At 45.1% G+C, this 15,065-nt stretch overlaps 1 protein-coding gene across 20 annotated transcripts in view; it reads left to right on the forward strand.

Moving 5' to 3' along the window:
• Window positions 1-13,889, forward strand: part of KIAA1217 (KIAA1217 ortholog) — a 547,348-nt gene extending 533,459 nt beyond the window's left edge. For 5 of the 20 annotated variants that reach the window (XM_073334252.1, XM_073334253.1, XM_073334255.1 and 2 more), the window contains 4 exons: window positions 5,698-5,817; window positions 8,809-10,497; window positions 10,960-11,085; window positions 12,131-13,064. In XM_073334252.1, the coding sequence (XP_073190353.1) occupies window positions 5,698-5,817; window positions 8,809-10,497; window positions 10,960-11,085; window positions 12,131-12,622 (2,427 nt within the window). In that variant the 3' untranslated portion in view covers window positions 12,623-13,064. The other 15 variants (XM_073334245.1, XM_073334247.1, XM_073334246.1 and 12 more) reach the window with 12 other exon arrangements.
• Window positions 13,890-15,065: the final 1,176 nt, after the last annotated feature.

Consider the following 15,065-nt stretch of genomic DNA (forward strand, 5'->3'; position numbering starts at 1 on the left):
TATGATGCCTGCACCCAAAACTCCCTCCCAGAGTTTACACCCATCACTCCTGCACCCCAACCCCCCTCCTCAGGCTCAGCCCGGAGCCCCCTCCCACACTCTGAACCCCTTGGCCCCAGCCCAGAGGCTGGACCCCCTCCCACACCCCAGCCCACTGCCCCAGCCTGGTGAAAGTGAGTGAGGGTGGGGAAAGCGAGTGACGGAGGGAGGGGGGAATGGAGAGAGTGGGGCGGGGCCTTGGGGAAGGGGTGAGTTAGATCCTGGGTTGATCTTAAGTTCAAAAAGTGATCTTGTGCATAAAAAGGTTGGAGACCACTGCTCTATATGATACTGTCTCCATACTATGGTAGGAGAAACAGGTTGAGCAATGGGGGTTTGGATTAGAGTTAGGACAGACTGGGGTTATGTAACAATACACAGGCTCTATGGAGCACATCAGGTATTCAAAAACACTATAGCACTGGGTATAGTATGTCCGTAAAATCCTTCTAATACATGAGACAGGCCTGCCAGTTGATAGGCATCTTGTGTGACCCTCACATAACCTGCCTCTCCATACCTCTCAGGCATCAGCCACTGGCATCTTAGATAGCTACAGCTGCAGGTAGAGATCATTTTTTCCCCTGCTGTGTGTCCTTCTGGCTGCCTCTCCTCCTCGTCATGTCTCTCTTTAGGCAGCCCAGCTGCCACACTCCTCTTCCTCTGATAGGCTGTGAATGGGAGGGTTAATGGGGACATGGGTAATATGGGGGTTGGAAGGAGGGTGTGAAGGAAAGTCAGAGTAAGGGTACTGAAGGAGAGGATGTCAGACAATATCTGCTAGGGGTAAACATTTTTAAATCAGGTTCAGATAATTTGCACCCAAGAGTCCTGAGAGTTGGCTGAGGTGATCTCTATTCCACTGATGTTAATTTGTAATAAATCTTGGAGTCCTGGGGAAATTCAGAGGCCTGGAAAAATGCTAATGTTGCACCAATGCTCAGAAAGGGCAAATGGGATGACCCAGCCTGTTAGCGTGATAACAATCCTGGACAAAACAATGGAAAAGCTGTTATGGGATTCAATTAAAAGAATTAAAGGATAGGAATACAGTTAATGACAATCCATGTGTTTTTATGGACAATAGGTCTAGTCAAACCCGATTTCATTCTTTGAAGAGATTACACGTTAGATTGATAAAACTGTATACAGTTAGACTTTTTTAAAGGCATTTGGTTTATTACTGCACGACATTCGGATTTAAGACACTGGCACTATATGGTATCAAGAGAGCATACGTTAAATGGATTAATAAATACAAAATGAAAACAAAGTTTGAACTCGAAAGTTGCAGTGAAACAGAATTGTTGTCCTCCACACAGCTCTCTTAACAACAAGCCAACTGACAGATCTCAGAAAATAGTTGTCAAAAGGATATCATCATCAAGTTGAGGGTGTTTTTACTTGGGTTCTTTAGGGATTCATACATTTTCATTAATAATCTGGAAGTAAATATAAAATCAGGCCGATAAAATTTGTGGATGACATAAAGGTTGAGTGGCAAATAATGATGAGGCCCTGGCAATCATGCAGTGTGATCTGGATCACTTGATGGTATGTCTGTTCAAACAAAACGTGTTTTAATACAGCTAAATGCAATGTTTTACATCTAGGAACAAGACCTGAAGGCCATACCTACAGAATGGGCAACTGTATTTTGGATAGCCGTGACTCTAAAAAAGGATTTGGGGGTCCAAGTGGATAAGCAAACAGAACATGAGCTCCCAGGGTGATGCTGTGGCAAAAAGAGCTAATGCAAGCCTTGATTGTATAAAGAGGGGAGTGCTGAATAGGAGTAGGGAGGTGGTTCCGCCTCTGTAAAAGGCATTGGTGAGGCTAGTACTGGACTAATGCAGTCAGTTTTGGTGTTCATATTTATAAAAGAATGTTGAAAAATTGGAGAGCGAGTGCAGAAAAGAGCCAAAAAATTACTTGAGGCTGGAGTAAATGTCTTAGTAAGAAACTTAAAAGAGCTCAATCTGTTTAGTTTATCAGGGAGATGACTGAAAGGTAATGTGATTACAGTGTATAAGTACCTGCATGGGGAGAAAGAGCTCTTTAATCTAGCAGAGAAAAGCAGAACTGGAAGCTTGCCACACCAATATCACTTTCTTACCTGCAATGGTGTAATTAATTCTCATTGCCACTCTCTCCCTGGCATGCACCTTTCCTCCACAGCACTCCTGACTTACCTTACTGATAACCCAGCCTGCAAGTGCACGTCAGCAGAACTCCTAGTGTGCTACACCAGGACTTGCTGTCGGCATTGTGCACCTGCACGTTGTACAGCTACTGGCACTCATGGCCTTTAGCCCCCCCCCTTGAACTAGGAGCTAGTGTGAGAGCTGGGCTGGACCCCCAAGGAATTAGTGAGAAGCCAGCTATGCCCAGTAAGGTGGAGGTCTTGAGAGCCCCCACTCTGCGGTGCAGTAGGAGGAGGACTTAATAGAAGACCCATGCTCCTAGGACTTGACTTGTACCAGAGCATTGCTACAGGAGGAAAATATAGGGTCCATAGGCCCTGAAGAACCTGAACTCCTTAGTCCTCACCACCTTGCAGTATGGTTGCTGTAGTGTGGCTGATACCAGCCTGAAGAACCCACAGCCTAGGGTAGGCCAGGCCCTGGAGTGCTGGAGGCAGATGACCAGGGACAGTGAGGGGGAGAGAAACAAATTTGGGGGCACTAAGGAGAGTGACAGGGTGCAGGTTTTAGAGTTTTGTGGCAGTGGAAATGCTGTTAGCTAGGCCATGTATTGGGTCCTGAAGGAATGAGTGGAAAATGAAAGCTCTGGGGTGTGTATGTGGAATTTTATACTCTGGACCACAGCAGACTAGAAAGATGATGGTAGTTCAGGAGGGAAAGAAACCTGGGGATCTGAGGAAACAGAGAGAGAGAATAGCAACAAGGAGTTGCCCCATGGGGGCAGAAGCTTGGTGCTGCCGGTTCCTGCTGCAGCAGGACAGGCTCTGTCAGCAGCCAAGCTCCTCCCCGGCCTCTTTCCCAGCGTGCTACATTCCCCTCCACCCTCTGGGCCAAGGATCAACTGTTTGCTGGCCAGAGAGAGGTGGAAGAGCAAAGCCTCAGAGAAGGGGCCTTGGGGAAGGGGCTGGAATCGGGGCATACCTGTGAGCACGCCCGAGCCCCCTGCCCTGACTCCTGCACCCCCCCCACACACACCCCCAACCCCCTGCACCCCCCTCACACCTCCCCATACTCCTGCACCCCCCACACACCCCCAGACCCCTGCCCTGACTCCTGCACCACCCCCCACACCCCATGCCCTGACTCCTGAAACCGCCCCACATCCTGACACCAAACGGGAGCTCCTGCACCACACCCCCATTCCCACCTGGACCCCTCGCACCAATGAAGCTGAGCACAGGGCCGGGGGGCCCCACTAACTCTAAATCCACCAGTGGCTGTCACCTGGGCTGGGGATACTGTGTCAGCTGATCCCCACAGTCTCCAACCTACCTGGGAAGTACAACAGACATGGCCCTGACCATTAGCTCCTCTCCACTCCCGAGCCCACTCACCCCTTGCTTCCCACCGCTTAAGGCTTAGCCCTCTCACTTTTAAAAATGGTTGCTTGCCCCTGCCCCCCCCCCAGCTTTTCTGGCACCCCTGTTGCCAGGTATCCAGTTTTAGACTGGAAACTCCAGTAGAAAATGGGACCTGGTGTCTGGTTAGCCATGCTGACTGGAAACTAACAGTCTGGTTAATCACATTAGCCTCCGCTCCTCCCATTCCCAACACCCACCCCAGAGGGCTGGAAGAGAACCTGCCCTGCTGCTGCTGGATGTCACGGAGTGCGGGGGAGTCAGGGTCCTGCACCCCCCACTTCCTGCGATTCACCATGACTCTCAACCAAACAGAAGGTTTATTAGGCGACAGGAACACAGTCAAAGCAGAGCTTGTAGATATGGAAAACAGGACCCCTCAGTCAGGTCCGTCTTGTGGGGTAGGGAGCTCAGACACCAGTGCTGGACCTCCCTCTGTTTCCCCAGCCAGCTCCAAATTGCAACCCCCTCCAGCCCCTCCTCTTTCCTGGGCCAGGAGGCTGCCTGATCTCTTTGTTCTCCAACACCTTCAGCTGGCACCTTGCAGGGGAGGGGCCCAGGCCATCAGTTGCCAGGAGACAGGGTGTTGGTCATTCTCTGTACACACCTGCCTAAGGCTCTGCGACAATCACACACCCTTATCCCACCACCTAGAGACGTGGGCAACACAGCCGGCCCGCAGGACCCTCCTGCCTGCCCCCTGAGCTGCTGGCCCGGGAGGCTAGCCCTGGGCCCCTCCCCTGCTGTCCCCCTCAGCCTCAGCTCACTGCGCTGCTGGCACAATGCTCTGGGCGGCGGGACGGCGAGCTCTTGCCGGGCAGCACGGCTGCAGAGCCCGGCCTGACTCGGGGCTCTGTGCTGCGCGGTGGCATGGCTGGCTCCAGCCGGCGGCACGGCTGCCTGTCCTGGTGCTCTGGGCGGCACGGCTGTAGTGCCGCCAGCCACCGGTGCTCCAGGCAGCGCAGTAAGGGGGCAGGAAGCAGGGGAGTTTGGGGTGGTGGTCAGGGGGTGTGGATAGGGGTCAGAGGGTGGGGAACAGGGGGGTTGAATGGGGGCAGGAGTCCCGTGGAGGGCAGTCAGGAAGGAGGGGGGGGTTGGATGGGGCGGCGGGGGGCAGTCAAGGGCAAGGGTTCCGGGGGCGGTAAGGGAGAAGGGGCGATTGAATGGGGCATGTGTCGGGGGAGTTGGATGGGGCAGGAGTCCCGGGGGGGCGAGAAGCGGGGGCGGGGGGGAAGGGCAGATGGGGAGGAGACGGGCCACACCTGTCTGTTTGGGGAGCCACAGCCCACTGTGCTTTTGCCCCCGGCCCTTTTTACAATCATTCCCCAGGGGAGCCCACAAATATGTTTGGAGCAAGGCACACAAAAAGTTAATCCAGCCCTGCCTAGTGCTCGAAAAATAGCTGTACAGACAGTGTGGCTCAGGCTGGAACTTGGGCTCTCAAGGCCACTCCCCTTTCCCTCCCCTCCCGGCTTCAGCGCCTGAGCCACAAGGCCTACAGATCTAGCACGAGCCCTGAGAGCATGGGTCTGTGGACCCAGGGCGGAAGGTCTGTTCTCTGATGCAGTGCAGCCATGTCCTTAAGCATCTTTCTTTGCATGGGGCCTTTTTAGTTGAAAGCTTAGTTTTGTGTCAGACGCTACAGGTTTAGGCTTAAGCATTCAAGTTAAAGACAGGGGTGCTGAGAAATGAAGTCGTTTCATTAAGGACAGTCTTGTGGTTATGACATGGGTTTGGGAGCTGTGATTTTTGTTCCCAGATCTACCATGGTCTTCCTGTTTAACCTCGGGCTACTCCTTTCACCGCCGTGTGCCACAGAGTCCCCATCTGTAAAAAGGGAATCAGGAGACTGTTTAACAAATTCATTATTTGTTATGCAGTTTGAGCTTGATAGCTAGGAGATGCTACCTAATCTGAAAATAACATTTCACTCAGACGTTCAGGGCAGTAGCAGGAATAAATTAAACCTCGGTTTTTGTTTTGCTGATCTAAATCTTATGCTTTACAAATATCCTCTTTGAAGCAGAACTCCTTTGGGAGTGTCTGTAAAAAGCCAACTGGGTGTCCTGCTAACTTGCAGTATTTTAATTCCTTAGGCTTTTCAGAAGTGCTCTTTTATGGATGTAAATTCAAACAGTCATGCTGAACAGTCCAGAAATGACACACACATTAAAGACACAAGGCCTGGAGCTCTAATACACCACAAGGACAAGAAGGTAACAAGTGGCACTTACAAACATGCCACCCACTCTTTGCATAACCTTCTTTCCTTGCTTCAAGACTAATTTTGTGTCATGTGTGTCCTTTCCCCTCTAACACAGTCTCAGGGGCTTATTTGCTTTTACCCCCAACGCTGGCAGACAGGAGTTATATTTGTGCATGTGCCCAAGTTGGGGGTCAGCTCATCTTCAACATTTACATAAGAATTCTGGTTGAGGAGAGCTTGACAGACTCATTTTATAATACACCACCACTGCCCAGTGGAGTGGCGAGGCCTAAGGATTAAAACCCACATCCCAGCTGGCAGCTTAGAGCATTTTCACTAAGTCAGGGTGCCAGTCACCTGGGTTTCAAAGGTGCCATTTAAATCAGTGGAAGCTAGAGGTGAGCACCTCTGAAAACCGGCTATGAAGGCCCAGTTTTGCCCACAGCACTGTTTCTCTCTTTGGTCCCAGCTCATGAACCTGCAGCAGCAGGCAGTGTAATACAAATTTTACATCACATGACAAGTGAGGTGAGCTTTGCAATATCTAGAAACAACATTGAAGCTCAAGGGGAGCTTTTCAACCTGGCCTTTGGCTTTCTCCATTGCACGGATAAATCCTGAGATTAAGTGTGACAGGACTTTGGGAGAAATTTTGTCAGATTTCTTTGACGGTGTAAATTCAGTGTTGAAAAGGCCAGATGATTGTACTGTCAGTCAGCACTCAGCTATTGCACATTTTCTCAAGTATAGTGCAAACATTTTTTTCCAAAGAACTGACTCAAAAATACTGTTCAGTGTAATAATGGTTGTGACAACTGCAAACTCCCAGCAATTAACTTTAATTGAGCTTACATCTTGCATGACATTCACTGGCACCTTTCAACCCAACTGGTATACAAACTATACAAGTATCACTTCATTTCCCAGAGGAGTGCAACTATTTCTGGGGTGAAGTGCATAGCTATTTAATAATGCCTACAGACACTATACCAAAGTTTGGAACAGGCAGTGTAGAATGGAAAAACTGAAAATCCAGGGGAATGGAGGTAGGCAGAATGTAATCACTTGATGTGAAATGCAGCCAGAGCCCCAGCTGTAACCTCCCCACTCTTACAAAAAGTGCCATTAAATATATTGGGCCCCAGTTCTGAGAGCCCTTTATTGTAATGGGAGCTGAAGGCCCTCAGCAACTTGCAGGTCTGGGCCCTTACGTGTTCATTAAGAGCTGACATGTTATTTCTGACACACAAACCATTATGTGAAATGTGGCTGGAGCATCACACTGAACTTTAATTCCTCTCTGGCTTTGGTGGTTTTGCATGATAATTCCTCCCTCTTCAAACCATTCAGTAGTTTCAGTGTCCTCAATGCATAATCTCTGTTAGTGCTAACAAACTGTGAGCATGCTGAGTAAAGACTTTGAACTATGAACCTAGCCCCCTGCTAGCTGACTTTCTTCTTTCTGAGCTTTATATATAATACTGAGAAGCATGCACCAAGAGACAGTGTGCACTTGAAGTCCATTAAATGATTTAACTTAAGTTATTGTACCTTTATTCTAATGCATTCTCTGTGTTGGAGACTGAATTTCATGACTGATAGTTCGCAGCTTGGATCCAGCAGTTGTTGCTAGTATAAATGTATTTGAACCATGTTTTTTATTCACACTTTTGTCCTGTCAATACTTTTACTAGAAATCTGATTGTAGAATGGTTATTTTACATCAGATATAATCAAGTTGCCTCTTCACCCCCAGTGTCCACAGCAAAAACCATAAGTAACAACAAATCAATGATGAAGGGCGAGCCTTCTCACAGGGATTTGTCACTCTGCTGGAATAGAAATATCTGCTCTTTAAAAAAAAAAAGCTTCCTTGCCCTGCTGCTTACTGCTCTGAAGTATTGTCTGCAAGGTTCCTCACTTGGGAGCCTCCCTGGGAATGTGCCTATATAAACTGGCCAGTTAAAAGAATCATTTTAAGACCTGCATTGCTGGTAGCAATTAACATTTAAGGAAGGCAAAGTAGTACTGGATGAAATCACCATGTGCCTATAAGACTGGTTTCTTTAGACAAATAGGTTTAATTTTATTTTCTGGGGTTTTCCTGGTGCTAACTATTTCACTTATTTAGCCTTAAGCACCATTTTTATCTGCAGTAGTCACCTGTAGAATGACTTTGATATGCCCAGACAACAGTTACATTAACACACATCATCATCTCTTAGCCAGGAGGAATATTAGAGGCAGTTAGAAAACAGCTGTTTACATTTCAAAGCTTACTTTCAAGGTGAGCCAAACTGTATCATAGTGACACTGAGAAGGGAGCAGGGATCAGCAACGTGTAATGTTTAAAAAAATTGAGTGACTGAATGACACAACACCTCAATGTTGGTCACTAAGTACAGTAATTTTTTCAAGTGTCCATCGCACAAGGTGGTGGTGCCAACCCCTGGAAGGGAGGTGAAACTGAAACAGTCCCAGTGAGCCTACAGGCTGTAGGGACTGTCAATATTTGCAGTTACAAATCAGTCCCTTTGGTTTGGCAGTCAGCCTCCCTCACTTATGGTTTGATTTGTTCCTGACAGATCTTAGTCAAATACTCTATCTAGTTCAAGCTTCAGTCTTATGCAAACTAAGGAATTTTTGGAATCTGGTGTCTAAACAGGTCAAGGTAAAACAATGTTGGAGATAGAGAACTTATGCTTTTGCACAGCACATTCTGGAGACCTTATAAAAAGGGACAGTCTGGTTAGAGTTCATGTTGAGCACATGCATAGTTTTGGTCAGTAATATATTGCACCCTGTCCTACCAGAATTTGGAATTTTCCTATGAAGAGGTACAGAAATCAGAAGACTATTATAGACACGGCTGTGCAGCAATGTACAGAGCAGTGAGTTCACAAGGTCTTCACTTCATCTGAGGATATGGTGATTAATTGGAGAAAAAAATCTTTACAAATAACAACTCTGATTAACTAAATAATCCAACTTTCCCCCTTAGGTATATGGGGATACAACAGGATCTCCAAAAGATAGTGACCACCCTAAGGAGAAGAGGGAAGGGAAAACTGAAGACCAGATGAGTTCTGATGCTTCCAGCATATCTGAAAATAAAAGTAGCTTTTCAATGAATGAAAATTCTGTGTTCAGTAAAGATTTGTTTGTAGGGAATAAAGACTATTCCAACAAGAACCCCCATAATATCAGCACAAACTTCTCTAGGGTAAGCTTGCCAGAAAATGACGGAAGAAAAGGGGGTCAAGATGTCTTAGGAGTGCATTATCCAACTATTGAAACTGGAAAACAAAAGCTGACGTATGGAATATTGCGACACACTGATTATGACATGCCTCAGAACAAACCACTAGAGTGTACAGGCAAATGTGTCCCAATCAGCAACGTTTCACCTCTTGTCAGGCAAACAGAGTTGCAAACTCAGGAAGCTTTCAGATCACCAGAGGAGAAAGAAATGCCTGTCATTAACTACAGTCAGGTTGTGCTAAGGCCTAAAGTATCTAGAAATATCAATGTAAACTATATGGAGGAGACAGAGTCTCCAGCTAGCTCTCCTAGTGAAGAAAACCCACCAACAGACAACATTGCTTTTATGATTACCAAGACAACTGTCCAGGTTCTGTCGACTGGAGAAGTTCACGATATAGTAAGCAGGAAGGGGGGAGATGTACAAACAGTTAATATAGATGCCAAAAAGGACAAGACATCCCAACAAGGTGTGTTAGAGAGTACAGAGAATGAACCACCAGTAGTTTGTCTGGACAAAAAACCAGTCATCATAATCTTTGAAGAACCAATGGATATTAGGTCGGCTTATAAAAGACTTTCAACCATATTTGAGGAATGTGAGGAGGAGTTAGAGAAAATGATGACAGAGGAGAAGATAGAGGAAGAGGAGGAAGAAAATGAAATATCTGAAACCCCTGTGATACAGAATGAAGCACTGCAGACAATTAATAATGGAAGGGCTACTGCAGATTATTTAGCAAATCATGGGCTTGAGCAACAATATGAATTTAAACTTCAGTCTCATTGTGACTCTATAGAAACAAAAACTCCTGAGGAACAAGAAATTGCAAAGACCGGTTTTAACAAATTTAGTCAAATTTATGGTTTAAATTCAGAAGTGAAGCTGGACTCTCCTGATCAGTTTGGAAGCAGGCAGGATGCTAAGAAAAAATTTAAATTTAAGTTCCCTAAAAAGCAGCTGGCTGCTCTGACTCAAGCAATACGTACAGGGACCAAAACTGGAAAGAAGACCTTGCAGGTGGTGGTTTATGAAGAGGAGGAGGAGGAAGATGGGACTCTAAAGCAACACAAGGAGGCCAAAAGATTTGAAATCACAGGGTCTCAGCTTGAGGATGTTACCAAAGATGGTTCTGGGAAGGAAGATCCCATTCCTGAGATGTCAGCACAGAGTTCTAGGACTGATGAAATTCGAAAGAATACGTACAGGACTCTGGACAGCCTTGAGCAGACCATTAAACAGCTGGAGAATACCATCAGTGAGATGAGTCCAAGATCTGTCCCTGAACCTGCATGTGCCTCTGTAAGAAGCAGTGCCTCCTATTCTTCCCATATAACACAAGAGGCTGCACCCAGAGAACCTGTAGTATTGGATGAGAGCCATGGTGGTGCAGAATCCCCTTCATCAAGCCTATCTGCTTCACGTAAGGTACCTTAGTAGGAGAAATCAAGCTCCAGCTGCTTTCTAAAATCTGCAATAATCACCATTAAGCAAGAGGTGTCTTATGATTTGTTTGCTTCCTTTCAGGTGGCTTGTTTGGTCTCCCCACTAGGTGTCTAACAGCTAATAGATTGTTTTACCTCTGCTGCTGTTTGGTGACGGGCAATGCAGGGAAGCTGGGTCAATAATCCGCTGTGTGAAATGAGAAATGACACTGACATTAAATCCAGTTTGATCAGTAGTTGAGCAGATGCCTCCATTTGATTCTTGAACTTAACAAGAGTGGTGTGGTTCATGACGTGAATCTCTGATGTTCCCCCTGCATGTAATATTTTGGCTTCTCACACAAAGCTTCTTTGTGCATGGTGTGTGATTCCCCTCTTTAAATGCACTCCTATTTACCACTGTGATTTCCTTGTCTCCCCCGTGCCCCTACAATCCTTTTAACAGGGCTCAAGCACCACTTCACAGACCAGCAGGATGCCAATACCCATGGCTACAAAAAGTAGACAACAAGGAAGCCTGGATAAAGCAGGCAGACAGCACAAGCTACAGGATCCACGCCAATACAGACAGGTAGTTTTACCCTAAACCAAATCTTTGGATGGACATTTAAAGCTGCTTAAAAAAAATGTAAATCAAGTCACTGGTATAGATTATACCAAATAATGGATTTGTTCTTTCAAATGAGATCTAACTAGGCATCCTGGATCTTGGGGGAATGAAAATCTCTTTATGATCCTTATTACACTTTCACCATACTTTGCATGCCTGCAATGAAACATCTGCTTTTTACTCCAGTGTTCAGCTTAAGATGCCATACCTGTTTACTTCCCTTTGGTAAATGTGATTCATCAGGACAGCCTAGGAAATCCTCTGTTCAAAAGAATTTTAAAGGAAGTGACAGATACTAATCTGTGTTTTAATGCAGCGGTTCTCTAACTTCATTGCACCGCAACCCCCTTCTGACAACAAAAATTACTACATGGCCCCAGGTGGGGGACTGAAGCCTGAGCTTGCAGCCCTGGGTTGGGGGCCCCAAAGCCCCACTGCCCCAGGCGGGGGGGGGGGGGAAGGGAGGGGGAGAGGAGGGAGAAGGGGGCAAAGCTGAAGTCCAAGGGCTTCAGTCCTGGGTAGGGGGCATGTAACCCGAGCTCTGAAGCCCTTGGGCTTTGGCTTCGTCCCCAGGCAGTGGGTCTCAGGCTTCAGCTCCGGGCCCCACCAAGTCTAACGCCAGCCCTGGCCACCCCATAAAATGGGGTTGCGACCCACTTTGGGGTCCCGACCCACAGTTTTTGAGAACCTCTGGTTTAATGGGTTGCATTAGATCCACATTAAGGCTCCATTCATCCTCACGTTAACAATCTCAAAGCATGACCAAGGTAGTGAATAGTCCGTAGGTTGATGTGACTTCTCGCACAAGCTTTGTTCTCTCTCTTTGCACTCTATGCATTCTTTGTTGTGCACTTTGGGGATTGTACCAGGTCCAGTCCACAGCTGCAAGACTTAGCTCAGGCCTTGAACAGTTCATTCTTATTTTCTGCAGGGCTGTTTTCCCAGGCCCTGTTTACTTATGTTACTGGCTCTCTGACAAACTGTCTCCTGCCATCTTTATTTACAGGCTAATGGAAGTGCTAAGAAAGCTGGTGGGGACTATAAAGCTACTTCCCCTACCCTACCTGCTTCTAAGATCCCAGCTTTTTCTCCCACCTCTGGGAAAAACAGCTCTGTGCCTGCTTCTAGTGGTGACAGTTCTAACCCTCTTAATCCACCTACTAAAACATCCATTCCTTCCTTTAACCTTCTGAGTCCTCAAACAGGTCGCACTGCCCACTCTACCTCCCTAATTCCTTCTGTCTCTAATGGCTCCTTAAAGTTTCAGAACCCCGCTTACACAGGTAAAGGTCACCATCTTTCATTCTCACTACAGACTCAAAATGGCCGGCCATCCCCCCCTTCCTCCTCCTCTTCCCCCCCTTCGTCTACCTCTCCCACTTCACTGAACCAAGGCCTGAAGAGCATCAGGACAATCCATACACCTAGCTTCACCAGCTACAAGTCACAGAATGGAAACGCCAGCAAACTCACCTCCTCAGCCAAGGAGACCGCTTAAAGGCTAAACACTAGTGTGCGCAACATCACCACGGCTTCTGTTTATTATTAATGAATCTGCAACCAATATTTTAGCAAGGGAATGTATCATTTTGTTTTATTATTTGAGACTTAATACTAAACATGTGCTAAGTACTGGATTAATACAATAGACTAGAGTGAACCTGTTTTGTAAAACTTTGTTGCTGTTAATGACGATAGAGCATTTTCTTTCTGTATCTAGCACCTGTTACAAAAAGTGCAGAAGGTGTGTGAGAGTGAACGTGTGTGGGTGTGTGTGCACAGAAACGTTAAGAGCATGGAAAAACCAATATATGGTTCCAGAAATTTTAGTAAGTTCTTTTGTATAAAGCTATTTTCATTATGGGGACTACAAATGAACAGAGATATACTGAACTGTGATTATACACAAATGTAAAACTGAAATGAAAATATTTTTTCTTTTCTTTTACTGTTATTTAGCTTTGTTACAGATTTCTATTTTTGTCAACAAAACATCATGGTTCCTTTCAAGATCTTTTTGCCAAAACATTTTGATACTATTATAATGTAACATTATAATGTGTTATGCTGGACAGTAAACCTCTACACAAGAAACAGAATAAGACTGGTATTTGTGTGTATGAGGTAACTTAACATATTGCACTGCCATTCAAATTATATTTAATAATTTGCCAATCCAACAAAAATAAATTTTGTTTTTACATATAAGTATTTGCTGATTACTTTTATTCTTAGCTAAATCCACCATTTTTCTTTTGTTTTATTGAGACCTGGTAACTTGTATTGCAGTGTGGATTTTAAGATGTACACTTCTGTACTGTTATGTATACTGGCAACCTTTTGTACATAGCTATAAATATATATATATAAACAAATACTGTATGTGGCTGGGCACATAGAGTAGTTTTACTTCACCAAAATTAATTTTTATGCATGCTTTAAAAATATATATATGGGGAGAGGTGAATATTGAGCAAATGTAAAAGAGCAAAATGTTTGCATAACGAGTGTTTTTGTAAATAAATTTCTTTGTTTAACACCATAATGTAATATACAGAATTATGCTAAGCAAAGAACTTTACAAAAATAAAGGGCTGCATGCTATGGTTTTGTATTTTGTCACTAATAACTTTTATAATGGTTCCAACTCAAATGGTTGTTCAAAATCTTCACTTTTAATGTAAAGTCTGACATAATGAGCAAAATTGTAATTCTTTGAGATTTGGACTTTTACCTTCTAATGCCATTGAAGAGTTACCTGGCCAAACAGTGGAAGAGGAAACCACCTGTCTCTTTCTATTTGGTTTATGTGTATTATTTTTTTTCAACCCCGCACACACACAAAGTTGCTGTTACTCGAGGGTGAAGGCCCTGATCCCTTACAGAAAGATAGGTTCATGGAGTCCCTTGCAGCAGTAATATTGTCAGTGGAAGCCTTAGACTTCAGCAATCACATCAGTATCGATGTAAATACCTGAATCAACTCTGGCTCAAGTAGAGCTGCTCTGGATTAGAATTGAGACAGCAGCAAGGCTTGTCAATATGATGGTTAATCAGAGCTGCCTTGTGTAAGGTTACGCTGCAGGCAAGGACATAAGCAACTTGGGTACTGTCCCCTGCCTTTTTTTGCTAATTTGTCTCCTCTAAGTGTTAATCAATTGATGCTTCCCTTCCCTTGTTTTCTTGAGGCACTCTCTAACATGAAGTGGATTTATTCTTTGTATGCAGCCTTAGAAACTGCTCAAGACAGCACAAAGTCATTATCCACCCTTTTATTAAGACTGCTGCTATAACATTTTACGCTGTCACTTCCAAACAGTGCTCTTGCTGTCAAAGCATTTCTATTCCCAAAATTATGGCCTAATTTTCTGGTCTTAAACTAATTTACAGAATGTCACATTTGTTTCTGGCTGTCAGTCAGAGCAGGAAGAGAGCTTGTCTGGGTGGGAGTTAGGTCAATGTTTAAAAGATCTCCACATACAAATAAGTTACATGATCTTCATTAACATACTGGTCAGGCTTTTGGTAAAGACACTTATGAAAAGGGATTGATGGTATTTTCACTGTCACCTAATAACACACACCAATGAATCCATGTTTCCAGCATTGACACTTCATTTGCTTATAAGAGAAACTTGGTATAAGCTAAGCAAGAGCCCACACCTACGCAGAGGCTTGACGATTTGTTGCTAGCATGAATACATGAACAGAACACCAGATGTACTCAAATCTTCTCCAAGATGGGACACGTTATCTTTTACAAAACATGTCAACCCCCCGCACACCTCATATTTTGAAAATGATTAATTGTGCAAACCTAAGAAAGTAGCTAGTTAGTTAATTGTGGTTTTTAGACATGGCTGTTTTCCCTCAGACTATATATTCATGTATAAAATACTGAGACCATCCTAACCTTACCTTTACTACTATGTAACATCTAT

This window comes from Lepidochelys kempii, chromosome 2 (assembly GCF_965140265.1).
Source record: "Lepidochelys kempii isolate rLepKem1 chromosome 2, rLepKem1.hap2, whole genome shotgun sequence".
Classification (NCBI taxonomy): Eukaryota; Metazoa; Chordata; order Testudines; family Cheloniidae; genus Lepidochelys; species Lepidochelys kempii.